This window comes from Pollachius pollachius (genome assembly GCF_949987615.1).
Source record: "Pollachius pollachius genome assembly, chromosome: 7".
Classification (NCBI taxonomy): Eukaryota; Metazoa; Chordata; class Actinopteri; order Gadiformes; family Gadidae; genus Pollachius; species Pollachius pollachius.
This window is the reverse complement of record NC_136940.1, coordinates 758397-785048: the sequence shown is the minus strand read 5'-3', so window position 1 is coordinate 785048 and position 26652 is coordinate 758397. Positions and strand designations below refer to the sequence as shown.

At 54.4% G+C, this 26652-nt stretch overlaps 1 protein-coding gene across 2 annotated transcripts; it reads left to right on the top strand.

The window, feature by feature from the left end:
* Positions 1-833: 833 nt before the first annotated feature.
* cc2d2a (coiled-coil and C2 domain containing 2A) lies at positions 834-26637 on the top strand. Of its 2 annotated transcripts, XM_079739929.1 has the most exons (37): positions 834-850; positions 1496-1551; positions 1648-1726; positions 2522-2602; positions 2693-2861; positions 3102-3217; positions 4097-4198; positions 4620-4700; positions 5291-5503; positions 5767-5926; positions 7207-7343; positions 7993-8124; positions 8271-8468; positions 9288-9535; positions 11037-11193; positions 12382-12695; positions 13088-13265; positions 13352-13505; positions 14427-14577; positions 14685-14817; positions 15224-15427; positions 15796-15888; positions 15996-16087; positions 17623-17790; positions 18071-18176; positions 18341-18444; positions 18864-18960; positions 20617-20715; positions 20991-21167; positions 21857-22060; positions 22323-22412; positions 22612-22725; positions 23085-23219; positions 23446-23568; positions 23960-24018; positions 24108-24285; positions 26066-26637. In XM_079739929.1, the coding sequence occupies exons 2-37, from the start codon at positions 1538-1540 to the stop codon at positions 26252-26254; spliced, it is 5049 nt and encodes a 1682-aa protein (XP_079596055.1). In that variant the 5' UTR covers positions 834-850; positions 1496-1537; the 3' UTR covers positions 26255-26637. The 2 variants fall into 2 exon arrangements, with proteins under 2 accessions (XP_079596055.1, XP_079596054.1); XM_079739928.1 differs by lacking the exon at positions 834-850 and having other exon boundaries at positions 1435-1551.
* The last annotated feature ends 15 nt before the right edge of the window (positions 26638-26652 follow it).

Sequence of the window (26652 nt, the reverse complement as noted above, 5' to 3'; positions counted from 1 at the left end):
GAGACCCCACCCCCCTAGAGGCCACACCCCCCTGAGGACCAGACCTAACCTTTGTAATAATATATTTATATATATCTTAAGGGGAACAGTTTCTGTTGCACTTGCTCTGCTGAAGATAATCCAGAATCTAAAATAATAAATGTCATAACGTAGGAAACACATACAGTAAGTAGGCAATATACCAAAAATGATGTCTGTATATACAATGTGCAAAGCCTACAATGTGCATATATACAGGAGCAATTCAGTATGAATAAAGTATAGAACATATACATTACTGCCGGTTTGTATAGGCTACTATTACAAAATATTGCACATATTGAATATGAACAAGTTTCTACAAGTTGAGTTAGAAATTTGGATGATGTATGTTTGTGTATTTATGTGTGTGTGTGTGTGTGTGTGTGTGTGTGTGTGTGTGTGTGTGTGTGTGTGTGTGTGTGTGTTTGTTTGCGTGTGTCTGCGTATACGTGTGTGCTATACGTGTGTGCGTAACTCTGTATTAAATCCCATAAAATCAACAAACACTGTTTAAGTATTATTCATCTCAATACATCTCAATACATATAATTAAACATCTGCATATCCATTGTTTAAATCATGAATTTAAACAGACCTTTTGCTATCGACTTAATGAACTTTGAGCCTTACCGGACCCCGTAGTAGGCTGCTTAGTGACGTCAGTCGTGTGCGTTGATTGAAGGCTGTGTAGACGAATAGAAAGCTACGCACAAAGCCCCGCTAAGCCTGGGCGGGCTAGTCAAGGTAGGTGGAGCGGGCCGTTCGCATGGTAACCAGGCAGCGCGCGGAGCAGAACCGGTCCGCGCTTTGAAGTACCGCCGTCTCGTGGGTGTGCGTTACACACACACCGAAACACACACCGACACAAACACACCTACACACAACACCACTATTGTGTGACTCAGTCCTCGGTCTGTAATTAAGTGTTATGTTACCCTTCCCCAGCGCAAACAATCCGCGACAACAACACAACGTGTTGCATTGTGGGTCGTTACTACGTTACATAGGTTGTTGTCATTGTGTGTCGTAACATAATGTGTCGTTACTTCGTTGCATAGTGTGTCATTACATGTTACAGAGTGTGTCGTCACATAGGATGTCCTTTCGTTACATAGTGTGTCATTACATGTTACAGAGTGTGTCGTTCCGTAGTGTTTCATTACATAGTGTGTCCTTACTTCGTTACATAATGTGCCGTTACATTTTTACAGTGTGTCGTTACATAGTGTGTCGTTACATGTTACAGAGCTTGTTACATAGTGTGTCCTTACTTTGTTACATAGTGTGTCGTTACATAGTGTACCCTTACTTAGTGTGTCTTTAAATGTTACTGAGTTTGTCGTTACACTGTTTCGTTACATCCTTACATAGGTGTCCGTTTGTCTGAATTTGTTGTGTAAAGTGTTGTTTTTGTTACCTACTTTGTCACGTTGTTCAGAGGTTGATGTTTGAGGTTTGTTTTGTTGTCTTAAAGACGTCCGTGGAGAGAAACTTCAGCCTCCGTGAGGGAGGAGCCATGGCGTCTGCCAGGTAAATACCCCCCCTCTCTAGAGTACCCCCCCCCCCCCCCCCCCCCTCTATAGCCCCGCCTCCCTGAGCTGGCCTAACCCTCCCTCCGTCCTCCAGTGACATCGGGGAGAAGCTGCGCAAGAAGCGGCGAGCGTTCCAGGAATCCCTGGGGAAGCGCCAAGAGGCGGACCAGCAGGTAACGCCCACCGAGACCAGGGGCTGATGCTTAACTTAAGACACACACACTGATCTACATCCAGCTGACATCAGCCTGGACCTCTAAGGAAGAGCCTGAACCAGGTCCGGACCAGACCGGAACCAGGTCCAGACCAGACCAGAACCGGGTCCAGACCAGACCGGAAGCAGGTCCAAACCGGACCTGGTTCCGGTCTGGACGTGGTTCCAGACAGGGTGGATAAGCCCTAAGCCTAATGAACCCCTGGCTGCGTTGCCCTTTGACCTGCGGTCTGATCCTTGAGTCTCCTTCGCCCCCCCCCCCCCTGCTAGGCTCTGGTGCCCCACGGCAGCGAGGAGCGGGTCCACAGGCCGCTGGAGGTCGGTACCGTGCTCAGTGGTGGTCTGTAGTAGGTCTGTAGTAGGTCTGTAGTAGGTCTGTAGTAGGTCTGTAGTGGGTCTGTAGTGGGTGTAGCTTCAGCCCGGGCGTGGCCCCGTCATGTGACCCAGCGCTCCGTAACGAGCTACCAGAGGAGACGGGGTTTCTGTAAACCTGGAACCCCAGGAGGTCCCCCCCACAGTACGGGACGTTCCCACGTTGACCCGGAGTGGCGGGTCACATGAAGCGCGTCCAGGTTATGCTTCTACTCTACAGAGTCCTGTAGGTTCTTCTTCTAGAACCTTCTCCTGTAGGACCTCCACTTCCTCTAGAACCTCCATGTCCTAGCTGAGTGTTGGCGTCCTGTACTGCATGGCGTGGATCTGCTGACGGCTCTGTAGCTGAACCAGTGTTTGAACGCCTCTCCCACCGCCCCAGGACCTGAGCGCGGCGGAGCAGGACCCCGGGGACACCCTGAAGAGGCAGATGAAGGCCCAGAGACAGAGGCGCAAGAACAGGGTAGAGTCCACCTCCTGCTCCCCCTCTGAGCCACTGGCCTGGGTGAGGACCCTCCGGCTGAACAAGGTCTACCTTCTGCCTCCCTCTCAGCTCCAGGAGGTGGGCTCCGTCTCCGGATCAGGAGAACGGGTGGAGGAGAGGAGCCAGCACCTCCCCCACGAGGGGCAGCAGGAGGAGGAGGTGAAGGAGGTGGGGGCGTCCAGGAGGAGAGGCCTGGCGCCGCTGGTGGTCTCCAGACCTCCCCCCGGACCCCAGGCCGGTGAGTCTGGGACCTGGGGCCGAACCTTGGACCCCCAGTAGGGGGTCAGGGGCTCAGGAGGAAGAGGGCGTTGCCTGGCAACGGGAACAAGGAGAACAGGAAGTACTAAAAAGTCTGGGATGGCTGAAGCTCTTATCTGGTCTTAACTCTTTAAAATTACTAGTTATAGTAATATTGATCAGCATATTATTTATACATTTCTTATTTGTGATTTATTTCACCTGTGTGTTCTGTCTCCAGGTGTGTCTCCGCCTCCCAGCTCCAGCCAATCAGAGCGGGTCGTAGACACGCCCAGCTCCAGCCGCTCGGACCAGTCCATGAGGCAGCGAATGAGAGAGAAGCTCAGAGCCGCCAGGGTACCGCCCCCCTCACGCCACACCCTCTACCTTTAACTAGCACTCTCATAACCAGCCCCCTGATAACTAGGACTATAGAACCAACCTGGCTGGTACCACTACCTCTACAACATTTTACACTTACACGTTACTCTTTACTTCACCTCATTACTCAGTCCCTCCAGAAAAACGCGATTATGCGATCGCATAATTCAACGCATAATCAGCCAAAGTCCGCATATTCATGCTGCGGCCGCATTTTTTCAAATATCCCGCACTTGCACCACATAAATTGCAGATTTCCGCGCAAAATATGCGGGGCTTTCATGATTTCATAATCCCCGCATTTTCATTGCAAAAAAGTCACATATATCTTAGCAGAAAGTTGAAAATTTTGCGTTTACTTCACACAAGAACAGCCATTTCCCCCTGTTGCCATGGGAACGCTATTAAGTGACGTAATTACGCGACGTGAACGCCATCGAAAAGCTGCATTTTTCGCAAGTTCCCGCATTTTTCCGCAAGTTCCCTCAATTTCATCGTATAAAATTGCATAAATATGCCGCATATTTCATCTCATTTTTTAAGAAAACGTGCCGCATAATCAAGGATTTTTGGCCGCAACAATCACAAAAAAACGCTGCATTTTTCTGGAGGGACTGATTACTTATTATTCCTTCTTACCACTATTTTAGTTTCTCTACTTATTATCACTTACATTAATTTTATTATAATTATTTATTATTGTGATCTATTGAAGCTGCTACTTATTTATACATATTTTAATTTTTTTACTTTATTGACTTACCCAAGCCTGAGATGTGTACTAAGACGTAATGAAGGTAACTTTGCCTCTTCTTCTAACTGTCGGTGCTTGAAGATGTTGTCTCTCTGCTCCAGAGCAAAGCAGAGAGCTTCCTGCAGCAGGAGGCTTCCATGGAGCCTGGGAGTCGCCTGCAGAGCCTCCGAGACCGGGACCCTCTCACCAGGTTCGACCGGCAGGTGAGTCCCTGGCCCCGGGTACGGCCTCCAGCAGAGTCCAGTATGGATCACAGGGTTCCTCGCGATGCATGGCCCACATAACATCGCCATACAGCCGTTCTGGCATAATCAATATACTCCTGTAACGATGCGTCACGATAAATGTCTCTCGATGAACATAAAATGACTGTGAAAAGGTTAAGTGCTGGACTCCCCGTCTTATTCACGGCCCAAATTAAGTGTTTCCCTTAATCGTCTTTTGTTCGTTAACTTCAGTTCAGGTTTCTCTCAGTCGTGTTTTGAGCGCCACCTGGAGGTGTGTTTAGAGCGCCTTATTCCAGTGTAGTGTAGCTCGCACGGAGACGGGCGGCGCTGTACCGCCGCGTCGATGCCTCGTCCCGCCCCTACGGTGAGGCCGCTGATGTTTAACTCCATCCTCCAGGGGGAGCCGGACCAACCGGGGCCCAGCGACGCTCCCACCTCCACCGGCCCCGCCGCCATGCCCCGAGAGCCGGCCAGACGCGTAAGGCCTGACGCCCGGAACACCCCTCACGCCCGGAACACGGCCCCACACACCCCAACACGGCCCCACACACCCCAACACGGCCCCACACACCCCAACACACCCCAACACGGCCCAACACACCCCAACACGGCCCCACACACCCCAACACACCCCAACACGGTCCAACACATCCCAACACGGCCCAACACACCCCAACACACCCCAACACGGCCCAACACGGCCCAACACACCCCAACACGGCCCAACACACCCCAACACGGCCCAACACACCCCAACACGGCCCCACACACCCCAACACGGCCCCACACACCCCAACACGGCCCCACACACCCCAACACACCCCAACACGGCCCAACACGGCCCAACACACCCCAACACACCCCAACACACCCCAACACACCCCAACACACCCCAACACACCCCAACACACCCCAACACACCCCAACACGGCCCAACACACCCCAACACGGCCCAACACGGCCCCACACACCCCAACACGGCCCAACACACCCCACCAGGCCTGGGCTCATGTGGTTGTGGTTTGTGTGGTGTTGATGTCTATTCCGGGTGTTTCTTTGGGGTGTTAGGGGGAGAAAGGACGACCGACGGCGGAGGAGTCCTACAACTTCTTCACCTTCAACTTCGACCCTGAACCCGAGGAAGGAACCGACCAGAAGTCGAGGAGGAAGAGGAAGAAGAAGAAGATGGCGGCTGAGGAAGAGGGAGAGGATGATGACGAGGAGGAGGAGGAGGCAGAGAGAGAAGGGGAAGGGGCCAGCGAGGAGGAGGAGTATGAACAGGTACGGTGCAGTGGGTTATGGAACATTCAGTGTTAGGAGGACCACTGTGATGGTCAACAGGTGGTGGAAACCAGACAGTCCTGAAGCTATCGGGTTAGCATCCGGGTGGCTAGCCTGTTGCTGATACAGCCCTTTAACTAACGTCCCTAGAGTTCTGGAGTTTCCTGTTTTATTACTATTTTTTTTTCCTCTTCCTCTCTCCTTCTCATCTTCCCCCCGCTCCTCCTCCTCTCTCCTCCTCCTCCTCCTCTCCTCCCGGTTAGGACGAGGAGGTGCCCCTGGTGAGGGAGGAGGAGGAGGAGGTGTTTATCATCGACCAGTCGTCCCAGGACTTCCTGGAGGTGAGGAGGGCGGACTACCTGGGCTACCAGTCCCGCCTCCTCCAGGACTCTGGCCTGCTCTTCACGCCCAGCCTGCTGACAGGTAGCCTTATGCTAACCCTAACCTTGACCCTGACCCTGACCCTAACCCTGACCCTAACCCTGACCCTGACCCTAACCCGGACCCTAACCCTGACCCTAACCCTGACCCTGACCCTGACCCTAACCCTGACCCTAACACTGACCCTAATCATGACCCTGACCCTAACCCTGACCTTGACCCTGACCCTAACCCTGACCCTGACCCTAACCCTGACCCTAACCCTGACCCTAACCCTGACCCTTACCCTGACCCTGACCCTAACACTGACCCTAATCATGACCCTTACCCTGACCCTGACCCCGACCCTTACCCCGACCCTGACCCTAACCCTGACCCTAACCCTGACCCTGACCCTAACCCTGACCATGACCCTAACCCGGACCCTAACCCTGACCCTAACCTTGACCCTGACCCTGACCCTAACCCTGACCATGACCCTAACCCGGACCCTAACCCTGACCCTAACCTTGACCCTGACCCTAACCCTGACCCTGACCCTAATCATGACCCTTACCCTGACCCTGACCCCGACCCTTACCCCGACCCTGACCCTGACCCTAACCCTGACCCTAACCCTGACCCTGACCCTAACCCGGACCCTAACCCTGACCCTAACCCTGACCCTGACCCTGACCCTAACCCTGACCCTAACACTGACCCTAATCATGACCCTGACCCTAACCCTGACCTTGACCCTGACCCTAACCCTGACCCTGACCCTAACCCTGACCCTAACCCTGACCCTAACCCTGACCCTTACCCTGACCCTGACCCTAACACTGACCCTAATCATGACCCTTACCCTGACCCTGACCCCGACCCTTACCCCGACCCTGACCCTAACCCTGACCCTAACCCTGACCCTGACCCTAACCCTGACCATGACCCTAACCCGGACCCTAACCCTGACCCTAACCTTGACCCTGACCCTGACCCTAACCCTGACCATGACCCTAACCCGGACCCTAACCCTGACCCTAACCTTGACCCTGACCCTAACCCTGACCCTGACCCTAATCATGACCCTTACCCTGACCCTGACCCCGACCCTTACCCCGACCCTGACCCTGACCCTAACCCTGACCCTGACCCTAACCTTGACCCTGACCCTAACCCTGACCCTGACCCTGACCCTAACCCTGACCCTGACCCTGACCCTGACCCTAACCCCGACCTTTACCACGCTGCTCAACACTTCCTGTACCACACTGTTATTGTGATGGAGGAGGTGACGGCTGTAGTGGTGCTGACTCATGTGTCCCATCCCCCCCCCCACTCAGTGCCGTCGTCGAGGAAGCTGCCCGACGACGCCCAGCCCAGGTACCTGGAGGAGGAGGGGCTGTACGTGGGGGAACGGCCCCCGGTCACCCCTAGCAACGAGAACATCCTGGAGAACCGGGTCCTGAAGCAGGAAGAGGTAGGGCGTCACAGCCGGGGGGGAGGGGGGTGGGTGTTAGGGGTGAGGCTGGTTCATGTCAGCAGCATCAGGGAGACATTCTATATAATATATATCAAGAGTATCTATGGTGTACCTGGCTCTGCAGTCACCTAGACTCTGCATAGCCCCCCCCTCGCTGTGTTCGAAATCGTTCCCTAATCGTTCCCTATTCACTCACTCACTATTCCCTATATAGTGTTCATGATATAGTGCACTATATAGGGAACGAACAAACCAGAATTCGGACACTACGCTGAACATTTGTAAACGACCGCATTGCATTGTGGTATACGGGAGTAACATGTAGGGAACATCGTATGTTCACTTAAACTTTTGGTATTTTATGTCCACTATATAGTGAATGAAATTAACCACTGAGAATTCGAACACCACTACAAAATGGCGAGCACCCTATATAGTGCACTATATCCGTATAGGGAACGATTTGGAACACAGCTATTGTACGGTTTACGCCCTGGCACTTAGAACAGTGCTGAGCATGGTGCAGCCTCTTACCCTCTGTTGTAGACGGGGAGCGGGTTAACCCAGTGATGGTTAGTGCTTGGCCCTGTGAACATGCTGACCGTACCCACAGCGCTATGTCGTTGTTTCTCTGAACGATCCTCAGGGCCAGCGCTGGTTCGGAGACGATGGGCGGATCCTGGCGCTGCCCAACCCCATCAAGGAGTCGTCCACCAGACCCCCTCTCTTCCTATTGGAGGAGGAGCTGGACCCCGCCCTGCATACCGTCTACCAAAAGGTTGCTCTCTCTCTCGCTCGCTCACCCTCTCTCATGTTTTTATCATGATTACAAAAGTAACGTGATAAAAACATCATAAACAAAGGACCTTGGGGTCATGCACGATGGGGTCAAAGGTCACGCCTGTCCTCTGGCTCCTCCCCAAGGCTGTGATGTCCCAGCATGCCGTGCGGGGGGCGGGGCCCCAGGGCGAGTACCAGCTGGACGTGGACGTGTCGGGGCTCATCTTCTCCCACCACCCCCTCTTCAGCCGCGAGCACGTCCTCACCGCGCGCCTGGCCCAGAGCTACGACCTGCACCTCAGCAGGGGGAGGGGCAACCTCAGCCTGCACCTCACCCACAAGGTCAGAGCCCCCCCACAAGGTCAGAGCCCCCCCACAAGGTCAGAGCACCCCACAAGGTCAGAGCCCCCCCAACCACAAGGTTAGAGCCCCCCCGACAAGGTCAGACTGTCTGACTGTTCCAGAGGTTCTGGTGTTCTGATGTGTTCCCTGTGACCAGTATAGGGTCTGTGTTCCAGAGGTTCCAGATGTGTTGTCGGTGAGCAGTACAGGGTCTATGTTCTGATGTTCTGATTTTCTGAGGTTCTGATGGACTGAGGTTCTGAGGTTCTGAGGTTCTGAGGTTCTGAGGTTCTGATGTCTTGAGGTTCTGAGGTTCTGATGTTCTGATGTTCTGATTTTCTGAGGTTCTGATGTACTGAGGTTCTGATGTTTTGAGGTTCTGAGGTTCTGATGTCTTGAGGTTCTGATGTACTGAGGTTCTGATGTTCTGATGTTCTGATGTACTGAGGTTCTGATGTACTGAGGTTCTGATGTTTTGAGGTTCTGAGGTTCTGATGTCTTGAGGTTCTGATGTTCTGATGTTCTGATGTACTGAGGTTCTGATGTACTGAGGTTCTGATGTTTTGAGGTTCTGATGTTTTGAGGTTCTGAGGTTCTGAGGTTCTGATGTTTTGAGGTTCTGAGGTTCTGATGTCTTGAGGTTCTGATGTACTGAGGTTCTGAGGTTCTGATGTACTGACGTTCTGAGGTTCTGATGTACTGATGTACCGAGGTTCTGATGTTTTGAGGTTCTGAGGTTCTGATGTTCTGATGTTCTGATGTACCGAGGTTCTGATGTTCTGAGGTTCTGAGGTTGTGACGTGTTCTCGCGGGCTGCAGCTGGACGGTCTGAGGAGTGCCCTGCGTCGTATGCTGGAGGGTCCCGGCGGGGGGGCCCTCACGCCCGCCATGCAGCGGGGGGTCTCGGAGTACCGCCTGGAGGTCAGGAACACCCGGCTGCTGAGGGACGGGGAGCTGGAGAAGGACCGCACGCTGCTCAGGAACATGGTGAAGCTCTGGAAGGAGGTCAAGGCTCTGAGGGAGCTGCAGCGCTACGCCAACACGCCCTACAAGCTCTGCCTCCGCAGGTAACCAGACCTCTGGTCTCTGTTACCCTCCTCTGGTCTCTGTTACCCTCCTCTGGTCTCTGTTACCCTCCTCTGGTCTCTGTTACCCTCCTCTGGTCTCTGTTACCCTCCTCTGGTCTCTGTTACCCTCCTCTGGTCTCTGTTACCCTCCTCTGGTCCGCATGTTACCCTCCTCTGGTCTCTGTTACCCATCTCTGGTCCGCATGTTACCCTCCTCTGGTCTCTGTTACCCTCCTCTGGTCTCTGTTACCCTCCTCTGGTCTCTGTTACCCTCCTCTGGTCCGCATGTTACCCTCCTCTGGTCTCTGTTACCCTCCTCTGGTCTCTGTTACCCTCCTCTGGTCTCTGTTACCCTCCTCTGGTCTCTGTTACCCTCCTCTGGTCCGCATGTTACCCTCCTCTGGTCTCTGTTACCCTCCTCTGGTCCGCATGTTACCCTCCTCTGGTCTCTGTTACCCTCCTCTGGTCTCTGTTACCCTCCTCTGGTCCGCATGTTACCCTCCTCTGGTCTCTGTTACCCTCCTCTGGTCCGCATGTTACCCTCCTCTGGTCTCTGTTACCCTCCTCTGGTCCGCATGTTACCCTCCTCTGGTCTCTGTTACCCTCCTCTGGTCTCTGTTACCCTCCTCTGGTCTCTGTTACCCTCCTCTGGTCTCTGTTACCCTCCTCTGGTCCGCATGTTACCCTCCTCTGGTCTCTGTTACCCTCCTCTGGTCCGCATGTTACCCTCCTCTGGTCTCTGTTACCCTCCTCTGGTCCGCATGTTACCCTCCTCTGGTCTCTGTTACCCTCCTCTGGTCTCTGTTACCCTCCTCTGGTCCGCATGTTACCCTCCTCTGGTCTCTGTTACCCTCCTCTGGTCCGCATGTTACCCTCCTCTGGTCTCTGTTACCCTCCTCTGGTCTCTGTTACCCTCCTCTGGTCCACATGTTACCCTCCTCTGGTCCGCATGTTACCCTCCTCTGGTCCGCATGTTACCCTCCTCTGGTCTCTGTTACCCTCCTCTGGTCTCTGTTACCCTCCTCTGGTCCGCATGTTACCCTCCTCTGGTCTCTGTTACCCTCCTCTGGTCCACATGTTACCCTCCTCTGATCCGCATGTTACCCTCCTCTTGTTCGCATGTTACCCTCCTCTGGTCTCTGTTACCCTCCTCTGGTCCGCATGTTACCCTCCTCTGGTCCGCATGTTACCCTCCTCTGGTCCGCATGTTACCCTCCTCTGGTCTCTGTTACCCTCCTCTGGTCCGCATGTTACCCTCCTCTGGTCCACATGTTAGCCTCCTCTGGTCCACATGTTAGCCTCCTCTGGTCCACATGTTACCCTCCTCTGGTCCGCATGTTAGCCTCCTCTGGTTCACATGTTAGCCTCCTTTGGTCCGCATGTTACCCTCCTCTGGTCTCTGTTACCCTCCTCTGGTCCACATGTTACCCTCCTCTGGTCCGCATGTCATAGCTCTACAGGTGTTAATCCTGAACCTGACCCCTGACCCCTGCTGCCCTAGGGAGGAGGTGGAGCTGGCTCTGGACGAGCGGCATTACGAGGAGGAGGTGCTGATGGAGGTGATGGAGCAGGAGACGGAGAGTGAGGAGCTGTACCAGAAGAAGCTCAGCGCCTACAGGGAGCAGCTGAAGGAGTGGAAGGTCTGGAGGAGGCAGCAGGTGGGAGGCTTTAAAACTAAGGCCTACCTTCTCAGGTGTCACTGTCTGACGGGGTCTTTACTGTCCTCTACTGTCCTCTATTGTCCCTACTGTTCTCTACTGTCTCTACTGTCCTCTACTCTGTCTCTACTCTCCTCTACTGTTCTCTACTGTCTCTACTGTCCTCTACTCTGTCTCTACTCTCCTCTACTGTTCTCTACTGTCTCTACTGTCCTCTACTCTGTCTCTACTGCATCTCTACTGTCCTCTACTCTGTCTCTACGGTCTTTACTGTCCTCTGCTGTCTCTACTGTGTTTCTACCGTCCTCTACTGTCCTCTACTGTGTCTCTTCTGCGTCTCTACTGTCCTCTACTCTGTCTCTAATCTCCTCTACTGTGTCTCTACCGTCCTCTACTGTCCTCTACTCTGTCTCTACTGTCCTCTACTCTGTCTCTACTGTCCTCTACTCTGTCTCTAATCTCCTCTTCTGTTCTCTACTGTTCTCTACTGTCCTCTGCTGTCTCTACTGTCCTCTACTGTGTCTCTATGGTCTCTACTGTCTGTACTGTCCTCTACTGTCTCTACTGTCCTCTACTCTGTCTACTGTCTCTACTCTCCTCTACTGTCTCTCTACTCTGTCTACTGTCTCTACTCTCCTCTACTGTCTCTACTGTGTCTCTACTGTCCTCTACTGTGTCTCTACTGTCTCTACTGTGTCTCTACTGTCCTCTACTGTCGCTACTGTGTCTCTACTCTATCTCTACTGTCTCTACTGTGTCTCTACTGTGTCTCGACTGTCCTCTACTGTGTCTCTACTGTCCTCTACTGCGTCTCTATTGTCTACTGTGTCTCAACTGTGTCTCTACCGTCCTCTACTGTCGCTACTGTGTCTCTACTGTCCTCTACTGTGTCTCTACTGTCTACTGTGTCTCTACTGTGTCTCGACTGTCTGATGGTCTGTCTCTACTGTGTCTCTACTGTCTCTACTGTGTCTCGACTGTCTGATGGTCTGTCTCTACTGTGTCTCGACTGTCTCTTCTGTGTCTCGACTGTCTGATGGTCTGTCTCTACTGTGTCTCTACTGTCTCTTCTGTGTCTCGACTGTCTGATGGTCTGTCTCTACTGTGGCTCTACTGTCTCTTCTGTGTCTCGACTGTCTGATGGTCTGTCTCTACTGTGTCTCGACTGTCTCTTCTGTCTGATTGCAGAAAGCCAAGCAGCAGAAGAAGAAGCAAAAGAGGAAGAAGAGGAGAAAGAAGAAGAGAGGTCAGTCTGTGGACGAAACGGAAGACGATGAAGAAGAGGACGTGGATGACGAAGATGAGGGTGAACAGGAAATGAGTGACGCCGAGGGGGAGGAGGGGCCTCCCAGGCCCGAGGCCCCGGAGAGGCCGGACCTCGGGGCTCTGGAGGCGCGGGTCCGGGAGAAGGCCTCCAGGATCCGGAGGAAGCCCGGAGAACCTCTCCTCGTTCCGGAGCTGACGGTGGCAGGGAACATCACCCCCAACGACCAGGTCCCCAGGTAACCCTGCTCCCAACGACCAGGTAACCCCGCCCCCAACGACCAGGTCCCCAGGTAACCCCGCCCCCAACGACCAGGTAACCCTGCCCCACGACCTGGTCCCAAGGTAACCCCGCCCCACCTGGTCTCCAGGTAACCCCGCCCCCACTTGGTCTCCAGGTAACCCCGCCCCACCTGGTCTCCAGGTAACCCCGCCCCCAACAACCTGGTAACCCCGCCCCAACTGGTCTCCAGGTAACCCCGCCCCGACCTGGTCCACAGTTATCACCCCTGTGTCACCTGTGTCTACCTGACCAGGTGGGACCAGCTGTCCAGGTGTTTATCTGCCCCGGTCTGACCAGGTGTCTACCTGTCCAGGTGAGGTGACTCTGACCCGTGTGTGTGTGTGTCAGGGCGGAGCTGGCGCGGCGTGAGGAGGTACTGCGGCGCCACCTGCTGGTCAAGGTGCTGTACAACGAGAAGGAGGTGTCCCAGACGGACCGCCGCGCCCTGGGCCCCGACTTCAGGGTCCACTTCGGACAGATCTTCAACCTCCGGGTCCGCAACGCCCCCGAGAGCATCAGGCTGCAGGTGTGTGTGTGAGTGTGAGTTTAACTGTGTGTGTGTGTGTGAGTGTGAGTTTAACTGTGTGCATGTGCGTGCGTGTGTGTGTGCAGGTGTTTGAGGAGGGGGGCTCGTCGCCCTCCCTCCTGGCGGGGGTGTGTGTCCCGGTCCCGGAGCCCTCGGTGCTGACGGGCCGGACCCCCACAGAGGAGCTGGAGTTCAGCAGCAACCAGAGGGTCCTGTTCTCTCACGAGGGCGTGGGCAGTGGTGGGCACTCACCCCTTCACCACACACTCACCCCTCCACCACACACTCACCCCTCCACCACACACTCACCCCTCCACCACACACTCACCCCTCCACCACACACTCACCCCTCCATCACACACTCACCCCTTCACCACACACTCACCCCTCCACCACACACTCACCCCTTCACCACACACTCACCCCTCCACCACACACTCACCCCTCCACCACACACTCACCACAGACTATCCACTCACTCACTCACTCCCTCACCACTCACTCACCCAAAGGAACTTCCATTGGGTGAATACATTCTGCCTGTCAGAGCCTGGGTGTGACCGCGCCCCTCTCTCCCCCCTCCCTCCCCCTTCTCTCCCCCCTCTCTCCCCACTCTCCCCCCGCCCTCCCCTCCCTCCCCCCCTCCCCTCTCTCCCCCTCCCTCCCCCTCTCCCCCCCACCCCTCCCTCCCCCCTCTCCCCCTCTCCCCCCTCTCCCCCTCTCCCCTCCCTCCCTCCCCCTTTCCCCCCTCCCCCTCTCCCCCTCCCTCCCCTCTCTCCCCCCCCTCCCTCCCTCCCCCTCTCTCCCCTCCCTCCCCTCTCTCCCCTCTCTCCCCCCTCCCTCCCCCCTCTCCCCCCTCCCTCCCCCCCCTTCCCTCCCCCCCTCCCCTCTCCCCCCACCCCTCCCTCCCCCCTCTCCCCCCACCCCTCCCTCCCCCCTCTCCCCCTCTCCCCTCCCTCCCACCCCCTTTCCCCCCTCCCCCTCTCCCCCTCCCTCCCCTCTCTCCCCCCTCTCTCCCCCCTCCCTCCCTCCCCCTCTCCCCTCTCTCCCCCATCCCTCCCTCCCCCTCTCTCCCCTCCCTCCCCTCTCTCCCCTCTCTCCCCCCTCCCTCCCCCCTCTCCCCCTCTCCCCTCCCTCCCTCCCCCCCCCCCCCCCCCCCAGACGTCCCCTTCTCCTTCCAGGAGGACGGGGGGAACCGGCAGACCCTGCTGACCTCGGGTAAGATGGCGTGCTGCGTATCCTGGGGCGGGGGGGAGGAGGACACGCCCCTGGCCCCGCCCCCCACACAGCCCCCCCCCGGGGCCCTGCACAGGTAACCACTCACTCACTCACTCACTCACTCACTCACTCACATAGAGAGTTCATCTAAACGTCTGTGTGTGTGCGCCTGTGTGTGTCTCTGTGTGTGTGTGTGTGTAGGGGGTGCGGGGACCCCTTCCCCGCTGTGGGGGCGTCCGGTCTGGGGGACCTGAGGCGGGTGGGGCAGTGGGCGGCCGAGTCGCGCCTGGACCCCAATGACCCCCAGAACACGGCCGTCATGCAGCTGCTGAAGGTCAGACCCCCCCCAGACCAGGGGAGGGGGGTCCGCCCCCAGGAGCAGAGGACCAGCCCCCATCTGGCTGGACACGCCCACTCGTGATGTCACTAGGGCACAGGGGAGGGCTCTCGGGCTGGTCCCTCCCACCTGGGGGCGGACCCCCCCCCCCCTAAAACAGGGGTCACATTGTGGTTAGAGACAGGGCCATAGCTGGCCTCTGCTCTGGGCTGTAGATCTAACGTCTAGGCCCTCCCCCTTCTCCTCCTCCTGCTCCTCCTCCTCCTGCTCTTCCTCCCACTCCTCCTCCTGCTCCTCCTCCTCCTGCTCCTCCTCCTTCTTCTCCTCCTCCTCCTGCTCTTCCTCCCACTCCTGCTCCTCCTCCTCCTCCTCCTCCTCCTCCTCCTCCTCCTCCTCCTCCCAGGTGGCGAGCAGTGGGGAGGTGACCGCTCCGGAGTACTTCCGTCTGGAGCAGCTGCAGGAGGAGTTTAACTTTGCCACGGAGGAGGAGCTGGAGCGTTCCAGGAGGTTCCGGCTCCTCCGCCTGAGGAGCCAGGAGGTGTCAGAGTTCCGCAACTACAGATGTGTTCCGTCGCTAGAGAGGGAGGTCACCGACAAGACGTTCCAGGTGAGGAGAGGAGAGGTCTTCTCTCTGAGGAGAAGAGACTTCTTCTCTCTGAGGAGAGGAGAGGTCTTCTATCTGAGGAGAGGAGAGGTCTTCTATCTGAGGAGAGAGGAGAGATCTTCTCTGAGGAGAGGAGAGGTCTTCTATCTGAGGAGAGGAGAGGTCTTCTCTTTGAGGAGAGGAGAGGTCTTCTCTCTGAGGAGAGGAGAGGTCTTCGCTCTGAGGAGAAGAGAGGTCTTCTCTCTGAGGAGAGGAGACATCTTCGCTCTGAGGAGAGGTCTTCTCTGAGGAGAGGAGAGGTCTTCTCTGAGGAGAGGAGAGGTCTCCTAACTCCTCTCTTGATGACCTGCATCTGTGTTCCTCCTGGTTAGGAGTACGAGAGGAGGCTGAGGGAAGGAGACATTGTGGACACCAGAGAACACCTGGACTCCCACAGAGCTCTGGTGGCCAAGTACCTTCAGAAGGTGAGGAGGACTCTGGGACATCCTCTTCATCACGGAGCATCCACTCTCCTGGCCTCCTCCTCCTCCTCAACTTCATCTCCTTCTTGTTCTTGTTCTTCCGCCTCCAGATCCGAGAGTCGGTGATCAACCGGTTCCTGGTGGCCAAACACCACTACCTCCTGTCAGACCTAGTCCTGGAGGAACAGGTCCCCAGCATCGGGTAACACGCTCCATCACTTCTGCATCCCTGACTACTGTATCTCCGACTACTGTATCTCTGACCCCTGTATCTCTAATTAATGAAGATTGTATCTCTAATTACTGACAAATGTATCTCTAATTACTGACGGCTGTATCTTATTACTGACAACTGTAGCTCTAATTACTGACGACTGTATCTAATTATTGACAACTGTATCTCTAATAACTGACAACTGTATCTCTAATTACTGATGACTATTTAATTAATGATGACTGTATCTAATTACTGACAACTGTATCTGAGTACTGACGACTGTATCTCTAATTACTGACGACTGTATCTCTGACTCCTGACTACTGTATCTCTCCAACTATCTGTAAACACTAACTTCTCCAGATCCTCCTCACTCCGTCGTTGGGCCCGTCTCAGTGAATAGGCGGGGGGTTGAGGGGTTGCGTGTTGAACGCTGACTCTAATACGCTCCTGGGACGCGTGTGTAGTCGTCATATCAAACTTCTGGTGTAATGTCGTTCTTGTGTCATGTCCTGCTAGGACTCAAGAGAACGATCTCTCTCCCCTCTAACCACTGCTGCCCCCTGGTGTTGACCTCTGGGTACTCCTTCAGAACCCCTGGTGTCAGACCCCCCCCGTGTGAGACCCCCTGGGGACGGACCCCCTGGGGTCAGCTCGGTCCGTTTGATGGCGAGCAGATGATGTCATCCTGGCGTAGCGCCACCTTACAGGTGCACCTCAATCACTTAGAATAGTGTGGAAAATGGACTTGATTTAAATAATTCAATTAAAAAATTGAAACTCCTATATCATATCGATACATTACAAACAAAGTGAAACATTTCAAGCCTTTATTTGTGTTCATCGTGATGATTATGGCTTACAGCTCATGACAACCCCAAATTCAGTATCTCAGGAAATGAGAATGACTGAAATGAATGAACTTTTCCACACTGTTCTAATGAATTGAGACGCACAGGCTCAAGGTCGTCTTCCTCCCAGCATGCGTTCCCAGTACAAAAGCCGGGCGCTGGTTCCCTCTCCAGTGCCATGGTGCAGATATGCTCAGGCGATGGGCACTGGGGCAGGTGGACTCGAACCGAGACCCTTTAACCCCTCATCTCCCGACGGCTAGGGTCTGCGTGGCGGTGTGTGGGTGAATGGGTGAACGTGAGGCAGTGTTGTGGCAGCGGTATATCGCGGTCCATTCACCGTCTGCTGTCTGTTGTTTCCCTCACAGTGGCGCAGGGCCCGGGTATGTGCCTCTCTTCTACTCTGTGTCTCTCGTTGTCCTCTGACCCCTGACCCCGACGTACCCCGTGACCCTGACGTGACCCCTGACCCCTGACCCCGACGTGCCCCGTGACCCCTCAAGCCCTCTGCGTGTCCTAGCTCGAGTCGAGTCAGCGGTGAACCCGAACCCTCGTCCGTCATAACGTCTCCATCCTCGTCTTCAAACTCCCTCCCTGTCCCGTCTCCCCCCCCCCCCCCCCCGCGGTAACCATGGCGCCCTAACACCGTTCTGTTGTCACGGCGACCAGCATCCTGGGGCTGAACCTGTTCAAGCTGGCTGAGCCCAAGCGGCCGCTGAAGCCGCGGCGCAAGGAGAGGAAGAAGGTGACGGCGCAGAACCTGACGGACGGAGACATCCGGCTGCTGGTCAACATCATCAGGGCCTACGACGTGCCCGCACGGCGCCCCTTCACCAGGTAGACCCCTGACCTACGACCTCTGACCTACGACCCATGACCTCCGACCTACCTGCACGACGCCCCTTCACCAGGTAGACCCCTGACCTACGACCTCTGACCTACGACCCCTGACCTCCGACCTACGACGTGCCCGCACGGCGCCCCTTCAGCAGGTAGGCCCCTAACCTATGACCTAGGACCTACGACCAGCCAGTACGACCCCCCCTTCAGTAGGTAGGCCCCCCACCGCCCTGCTGTGACCTCTGACCCCTGACCTGACCCCTGTGTGATGTTCCAGCAGGCCGCCGGCACCGGCCAGGCCAGGGGGCCCCTCCTTCAGCGAGTCGTTCGCCGCCCCCCCTCCCCAGAACCCCGCCCAGTGCAGCGATTGGCTGCTGAGCCAGGTAGGATGGGTTGCCTAGCAACAGACATCATCTTACTCCTCCTGGTGGGCGGCAAGTCAACCGTGTGTGTGTGTGTGTGTGTGTGTGTGTGTGTGTGTGTGTGTGTGTGTGTGTGTGTGTGTGTGTGTGTGTGTGTGTGTGTGTGTGTGTGTGTGTGTGTGTAGGTCAGACCCTTCGTGGAGGTGTCCTTCCAGAGGACGGTCCTCCAGACGTCCCCTGCTGAGGGGCCCAACCCCTGCTGGAACCAGGAGCTGGAGCTCCCCTTCAGGTACGGGAGGGTACTGCAGGCTACAATACAGGAGCTGGAGCTCCCCTTCAGGTACGGGAGGGTACTGCAGGCTACAATACAGGAGCTGGAGCTCCCCTTCAGGTACGGGAGGGTACTGCAGGCTACAATACAGGAGCTGGAGCTCCCCTTCAGGTACGGGAGGGTACTGCAGGCTACTGTACAATACAGGAGCTGGGGCTCCCCTTCAGGTACGGGAGGGTACTGCAGGCTACAGTATCGTACAGTTGAGTAGAATACAGTACAGTAGAGGAGGATAAAGTAGAATACAGTACAGTAGAGGAGGATAAAGTAGAATACAGTACAGTAGAGTATGATACAGTAGAGTATGAGACGTGTTATGTTAGTTTGAGGAGGGCTGTAGGATGTATCGTGTCTCATGGTGTCTCGTTCCCCTCCAGCGCTCCGAACGGGGACTACAGCACCACGGGGCTGCAGGCAGTGAAGGACGTCGTCTTCATCAACCTCTTCGACGAGGTGCTCCAGGAGCTGGGAGTGGTGAGGAGGAGGAGCCGCAAGGACGGCTCCACGCTAACACGCTACTGTCTCTTTAATGTGTCTAGTGCTACGCTAACACGCTACTGTCTCTTTAATGTATCTAGTGCTACGCTAACACGCTACTGTCTCTTTAATGTGTCTAGTGCTAAGCTAACACTCTACTGTCTCTTTAATGTGTCTAGTGCTACGCTAAAACGCTACTGTCTCTTTAATGTGTCTAGTGCTAAGCTAACACTCTACTGTCTCTTTAATGTATCCAGTGCTACGCCAACACTCTACTGTCTCTTTAATGTATCTAGTGCTACGCTAACACGCTACTGTCTCTTTAATGTATCTAGTGCTACGCTAACACGCTACTGTCTCTTTAATGTATTTAGTGCTAAGCTAACACGCTACTGTCTCTTTAATGTATCTAGTGCTACGCTAACACTCTACTGTCTCTTTAATGTATCTAGTGCTCAGCTAACACGCTACTGTCTCTTTAATGTGTCTAGTGCTACGCTAACACGCTACTGTCTCTTTAATGTATCTAGTGCTACGCTAACACGCTACTGTCTCTTTAATGTATCTAGTGCTACGCTAACACGCTACTGTCTCTTTAATGTATCTAGTGCTACGCTAACACACTACTGTCTCTTTAATGTATCTAGTGCTAAGCTAACACTCTACTGTCTCTTTAATGTATATAGTGCTACGCTAACTGGCTACTGTCTCTTTAATGTGTCTAGTGCTACGCTAACACGCTACTGTCTCTTTAATGTATATAGTGCTAAGCTAACACTACTGTCTCTTTAATGTGTCTAGTGCTAAGCTAACACGCTACTGTCTCTTTAATGTATATAGTGCTATGCTAACACGCTACTGTCTCTTTAATGTGTCTAGTGCTAAGCTAACACGCTACTGTCTCTTTAATGTGTCTAGTGCTAAGCTAACACGCTACTGTCTCTTTAATGTGTCTAGTGCTAAGCTAACACTCTACTGTCTCTTTAATGTATCTAGTGCTAAGCTAACACTCTACTGTCTCTTTAATGTATATAGTGCTAAGCTAACACTCTACTGTCTCTTTAATGTATATAGTGCTACGGTAACACTCTACTGTCTCTTTAATGTGTCTAGTGCTACGCTAACACTCTACTGTCTCTTTAATGTGTCTAGTGCTAAGCTAACACGCTACTGTCTCTTTAATGTGTCTAGTGCTAAGTTAACACGCTACTGTCTCTTTAATGTATCTAGTGCTCAGCTAACACGCTACTGTCTCTTTAATGTGTCTAGTGCTACGCTAACACGCTACTGTCTCTTTAATGTATCCAGTGCTACGCTAACACGCTACTGTCTCTTTAATGTATCTAGTGCTAAGCTAACACGCTACTGTCTCTTTAATGTATCTAGTGCTAAGCTAACACGCTACTGTGTCTTTAATGTATCTAGTGCTAAGCTAACACGCTACTGTCTCTTTAATGTATCTAGTGCTAAGCTAACACGCTACTGTCTCTTTAATGTATCTAGTGCTACGCTAACACGCTACTGTCTCTTTAATGTGTCTAGTACTGTTTAATGTATGTAGTACTACTCTTTATCGATGTAGTACTACTCTTTAATGTATGTAGTACTAGTGTAGTACTGCAGTAACCCTGTACGGGTGCCTCTGGTCTCCAGGATGACGCGGAGCGCGGGCGGTCGATCCACACCCGGGTGGAGCGCCACTGGCTGGGCTCCGTCAAGATCCCCTTCAGCACCGTCTACTCCCAGGCCCGGGTGAGGCCACGCCCCTAGCCCCGCCCCTCCCCGCCACGCCCTCCACCTCCACCACAGCACCACTATAAACCTCCACCTTACTGTGGTCACCATCTAACTGCTTCACTGTGCTAGCACTAGCATGTTGGCATGCCAAAGAGCAATGACGCGGGTAGCTCAATGCATGCTAGCACTACAGCATTAGTAAGGTGTGTGCGTGACGATCTGGCCATGTGGTGGTTATAGCTGCGTGCTGATTGGTCCGCTGTACGGGGGGGCGGGGTCTGTGTGGGCAGATCGACGGGACCTTCAAGGTGGACACGCCGGCGGTGTTGCTAGGCTACAGCAAGGAGCGCAGCCATGGCGACAGCGGCGGCTACGACGCGGTGCGCAGCCTCAGCGAGGGAACCTTCCTCACCGTCTTCATCACCATGGAGCCGCAGCTGGTGCCCGGAGACACCGTCAGGGAGAAGGTGGGGCGCTACGTCAGGCTACATCACGCCGAGTCAGGCTACGTCTCTTTATGCTGTTAAACAGAGGCTGTTAATTCATGGTGTTCATGTTTACTAAGGTATTAATTAAACATTATTTAAAAAGATTAACCCTAACCATTACTTCTACATAATGCTTAGGCATTAGCTAATGTTAATTAATTAACATTATTAATAATTAATTAATAATTATTTATTATTATTGTCAATTAATGGCTATATATAATGGTTATATGCACGGTGAAGGGTACAGACCTTGATGCAAGAGGATGCGATCAATGTGAGACGACCTTTACTCCTAGTGCCTGTGGCTGGGGTTAGAGGTCAGAGGTCACAGGTCAGAGGGATTCTGGTATTGCTGATGGTTGTCTGAGCTGTGACCTCTGCCCTCTGCTCTGATGCTGCGTAGCTAAAGGACGAGAAGGTAGGCCAGGTCCTTCACCTCCCTAGACCCTCCCCTCTGACCTCCCTAGACCCTCCCCCCTGACCTCCCTAGACCCTCCCCCCTTATTCATTGAGCAGCTAACCTAGCACTAGCATGGAGCTAACCTAGCCCTAGCCCTAACCTAGTGCTAACATGGAGCTAATCTTGCGCTAGCGTGGAGCTAACCTAGCCCTAGCGTGGAGCTAACCTAGCCCTAGCGTGGCGCTAACTGCGGTCTTGCCTGTAGTTTGACAGCCAGGAGGAGGAGCGTCTGCTGCTGGCGTCGGAGCGGTTCGAGAAGGAGGCGGGGCTTAGCTTCCCCGACCGGCCCTGCCTCACCGCCGTCATCGACATCAGCGGCAAGACGGTGTTCATCACGCGCTTCATACGGCCCCTAAATCCCCCCCAGGAGCTGCTGGACGCCTTCCCAAACAGCCCGCAGGATGCCACGGTCAGTACAACCTGAACTCTGACCTCTAACCCCTGACCTCTGACCTCTAACCCCTGAACCCTGACCTCTAACCTCTGAACTCTGACCTCTAACCCCTGAACCCTGACCTCTAACCCCTGAACTCTGACCTCTAACCCCTGAACCCTGACCTCTAACCGCTGAACTCTGACCTCTAACCCCTGACCTCTAACCCCTGATCCCTAAACCCTGACCCCTTAACCCCTTCTCTGGTCGTCATGGTGCGGCTAACCCCCCCTCTCAGGACCTGGTGGCCCGGTTCGTGTCCCTGGTCCCGTCTCTCCCCGACAGCACCTCCTTCTCCGGGGCCTGCGACCTCTGGAGCACCAGTGACGTGAGTCCTAGGCATTAGTCAATTAACTAAGGTAATTGTAAGTTAATGCTTATGACTGCATTGACCATTGTTAATTAATGGTTAGCTAATATATGTACGCTTATTGTAAAGTGAATTAAATAATAATGAAATCACATCCCTGGGAGCTCTGGCTGAGGGGCGGGACCGAGCTGACGCCTGTACTTCCTGTTTCCTGCAGCAATTCCTGACGCTGCTGGCCGGCGACGAGGAGGAACACGCCGTGCTGCTCTGCAACTACTTCCTGTTCATGGGGAAGAAGGCGTGGCTTATCATCGGCACCGCCATACCGGAGGTGGGGAACCTCCACCTTACTGTGGTCAGATGTAGAACCTCCACCCTAATGTGGTCAGGGGGGGACCTCCACCTTACTGTGGTCAGATGTAGAACCTCCACCTTACTGTTGTCAGAACCTCCACCTTACTGTGGTCAGAGGGGGACCTCAACCTTACTGTGGTCAGATGTAGAACCTCCACCTTACTGTGGTCAGGGGGGAACCTCCACCTTACTGTGGTCAGGGGGAACCTCCACCTTCCTGTGGTCAGGGGGGAACCTCCACCTTCCTGTGGTCAGGGGGAACCTCCACCTTCCTGTGGTCAGGGGGAACCTCCACCTTCCTGTTCCCTGGGCCCGCTGACCCTCCTCTTTGCTCAGGGCCCAACGGCGTACGTCCTGACCCACGAGCAGAGCCGCTTCCTGATCTGGAACCCCAGCAGCGGCCACTACTACGGGCAGCACGACACCTTCTGCCCCCTGCAGGCCGTGGGCTGCCTGGTCAGCGCCGACAACGTAAGACCACCAGGGGCCTCGCTGCTCCCTGTACTCACCCTCACCCTCACCCTAACCCTACCCCTAACCCTTATCCTCACCATACCCCTCACCATACCCCTAACCCTCACCATACCCCTCACCCTACCATACCCCTCACCATACCATACCCCTAACCCTACCCCTCACCCTACCATACCCCTCACCCTACCCCTCACCCTCACCCTGGTGGTCTGTGCTCCACCAGGTGTGGTTCAACCTCCAGGAGCACGCCTCCCCCATGAGGATCAGTCTGGACGTGGGGAAGGCCCACCTCTGGAAGCCCTTCTTCTCCCGCTCCTTCCCCCACCCCGGCCTGGCCAGCGTCCAGGTCAGTCCCCTGTCTCCTAACGAGGCCTCCTGTCTCCTAACGAGGCCTCCTGTTTCCTAACAAGGTCTCCTAACGAGGCCTCCTGTCTCCTTAAGAGTGCTGCTATCCCCTCATATGTCCTATTAACACTCAAGGCCTCCTATCTCCTAATGAGATTGCCTGTCTCCTAACGAGGCCTCCTGTCTCCTAATGAGATTTCCTGTCTCCTAACGAGGTCTCCTGTCTCCTAACGAGGCCTCCTATCTCCTAACGAGGCCTGCTATCTCCTAATGAGGCCTCCTGTCTCCTTATGAGGTCTCCTGCCTCCTCAGAGGTCATGGAGATGTCTCCTATCTCCTCATGAGGTCAGTAGAAGTGAGTTTTGTTCCCTGTGGTGTCTGGTTCCCCTCAGCCCCCAGAGCTGGTCTACCGCCGCTCAGACCGGGCCGCCGCCGCAGAGCTCCAGGAGAGGTAGGAGCACTCACACCTTCTCTCCTCCACCCTCTCTATCTCCACCCTCTCCTCCAGCAGCCGTCTGATGACTGTGTCCTCCTCCCCAGGATGGAGAAGGTCCTGAAGGAGAAGCTGATGGAGTGGCGGCCGCGGCAGCCCACCCGCTGGAACCGCTACTGCACCTCCACGCTGCGCCACTTCCTGCCCCGGCTGGAGCTCAGTGGGGGGCGCGACACGGCCGACCAGCACCGCCTGGAGCTGCAGGCCCTGCTGGGGGACTACCGGGTGAGTGGCCCCGGGTTAGTGAGTCTGGCCCCTGGGGTTAGTGAGTCTGGGGGACTACCGTGTTGGTGTTCCTGTGTTCTCTCTACTGTCTAACCCCTACCTGCTCCTTAATGACCTGTCTCTGTACTGTCTAACCCCTACCTGCTCCTTAACGACCTGTCTCTGTACTGTCTAACCCCTACCCGCTCCTTAATGACCTGTCTCTGTACTGTCTAACCCCTACCTGCTCCTTAACGACCTGTCTCTGTACTGTCTAACCCCTACCTGCTCCTTAATGACCTGTCTCTGTACTGTCTAACCCCTACCTGCTCCTTAATGACCTGTCTCTGTACTGTCTAACCCCTACCTGCTCCTTAACGACCTGTCTCTGTACTGTCTAACCCCTACCTGCTCCTTAATGACCTGTCTCTGTACTGTCTAACCCCTACCTGCTCCTTAATGACCTGTCTCTGTACTGTCTAACCCCTACATGCTCCTTAATGACCCGTCTCTGTACTGTCTAACCCCTACCTGCTCCTTAATGACCCGTCTCTGTACTGTCTAACCCCTACCTGCTCCTTAACGACCTGTCTCTGTACTGTCTAACCCCTACCTGCTCCTTAATGACCTGTCTCTGGACTGTCTAACCCCTACCTGCTCCTTAATGACCTGTCTCTGTACTGTCTAACCCCTACCTGCTCCTTAATGACCTGTCTCTGTACTGTCTAACCCCTACCTGCTCCTTAATGACCTGTCTCTGTACTGTCTAACCCCTACCTGCTCCTTAATGACCTCTCTCTGTACTGTCTAACCCCTACCTGCTCCTTAACGACCTGTCTCTGTACTGTCTAACCCCTACCTGCTCCTTAATGACCTGTCTCTGTACTGTCTAACCCCTACCTGCTCCTTAATGACCTGTCTCTGGACTGTCTAACCCCTACCTGCTCCTTAATGACCTGGCTCTGTACTGTCTAACCCCTACCTGCTCCTTAATGACCCGTCTCTGTACTGTATAACCCCTACCTGCTCCTTAATGACCTGTCTCTGTACTGTCTAACCCCTACCTGCTCCTTAACGACCTGTCTCTGTACTGTCTAACCCCTACCTGCTCCTTAATGACCTGTCTCTGTACTGTCTAACCCCTACCTGCTCCTTAATGACCTGTCTCTGTACTGTCTAACCCCTACCTGCTCCTTAACGACCTGTCTCTGTACTGTCTAACCCCTACCTGCTCCTTAACGACCTGTCTCTGTACTGTTTAACCCCTACCTGCTCCTAAATGACCTGTCTCTGTACTGTCTAACCCCTACCTGCTCCTTAACGACCTGTCTCTGTACTGTCTAACCCCTACCTGCTCCTTAATGACCTGTCTCTGTACTGTCTAACCCCTACCTGCTCCTTAATGACCTGTCTCTGTACTGTCTAACCCCTACCTGCTCCTTAATGACCTGTCTCTGTACTGTCTAACCCCTACCTGCTCCTTAATGACCTGTCTCTGTACTGTCTAACCCCTACCTGCTCCTTAATGACCTGTCTCTGTACTGTCTAACCCCTACCTGCTCCTTAATGACCCGTCTCTGTACTGTCTAACCCCTACCTGCTCCTTAATGACCTGTCTCTGTACTGTCTAACCCCTACCTGCTCCTTAATGACCCGTCTCTGTACTGTCTAACCCCTACCTGCTCCTTAATGACCTGTCTCTGTACTGTCTAACCCCTACCTGCTCCTTAATGACCTGTCTCTGTACTGTCTAACCCCTACCTGCTCCTTAATGACCTGTCTCTGTACTGTCTAACCCCAGATCTCGGGGTTCCCCCTCCACCTGCCGTTCTCCGAGCTGCGCCCGGTGGTGGAGGCGGTATTCAGCACGGGGGTCCACAGCGCGGAGGCCTCCAACGTGGAGTTCGCCCTGGCCGTGTACGTCCACCCCTACCCCAACAACGTGCTCTCTGTCTGGGTGTACCTCGCCTCGCTGCTGCGCTCCAGGTAGCCCGGTTGGCCCCGGGCTCCAGGTGGCTCCGGGCTCCAGGTGGCCCCGGGCTCCAGGTGGCCCCGGGCTGCTTCCACACACGAGAGCATTAATGCTACAATGCTGCTTTTAAACATGTTACTTACTGTAGGCCTATGCTAGTGCTACTGCACTGCTTTTACACAGCGCTAGCACTAGCATTACTGTACTGCTTTTACATAAGTCACATTAGCATCACGTTATAATGCTATTAGCCACCAGGGGGCGTTCCTCACTTTATTGCTTTTATATACCAAGGGTTACTTTTTTATAACATTTTAAACACCAACTAGCCAGAGTATATTTTGTGAGAGTTTCAGAGTGTTTCGTGTGAACTATTACGGACAGATTATTTATAATAATGTATGATTGGGTTCTCA

What these genes read in the sequence shown, in the direction of transcription:
- cc2d2a (XM_079739928.1), top strand. Translation starts at nt 1,466, where the DNA reads ATGTTTGAGGTTTGTTTTGTTGTCTTAAAGACGTCCGTGGAGAGAAAC. An exon ending in GACAGAGGCGCAAGAACAGG is followed by an intron (nt 2,603 to 2,692) that starts GTAGAGTCCACC and finishes CCTCCCTCTCAG; the next exon opens with CTCCAGGAGGTGGGCTCCGT. An exon ending in TCGGCACCGCCATACCGGAG is followed by an intron (nt 22,726 to 23,084) that starts GTGGGGAACCTC and finishes CTCTTTGCTCAG; the next exon opens with GGCCCAACGGCGTACGTCCT.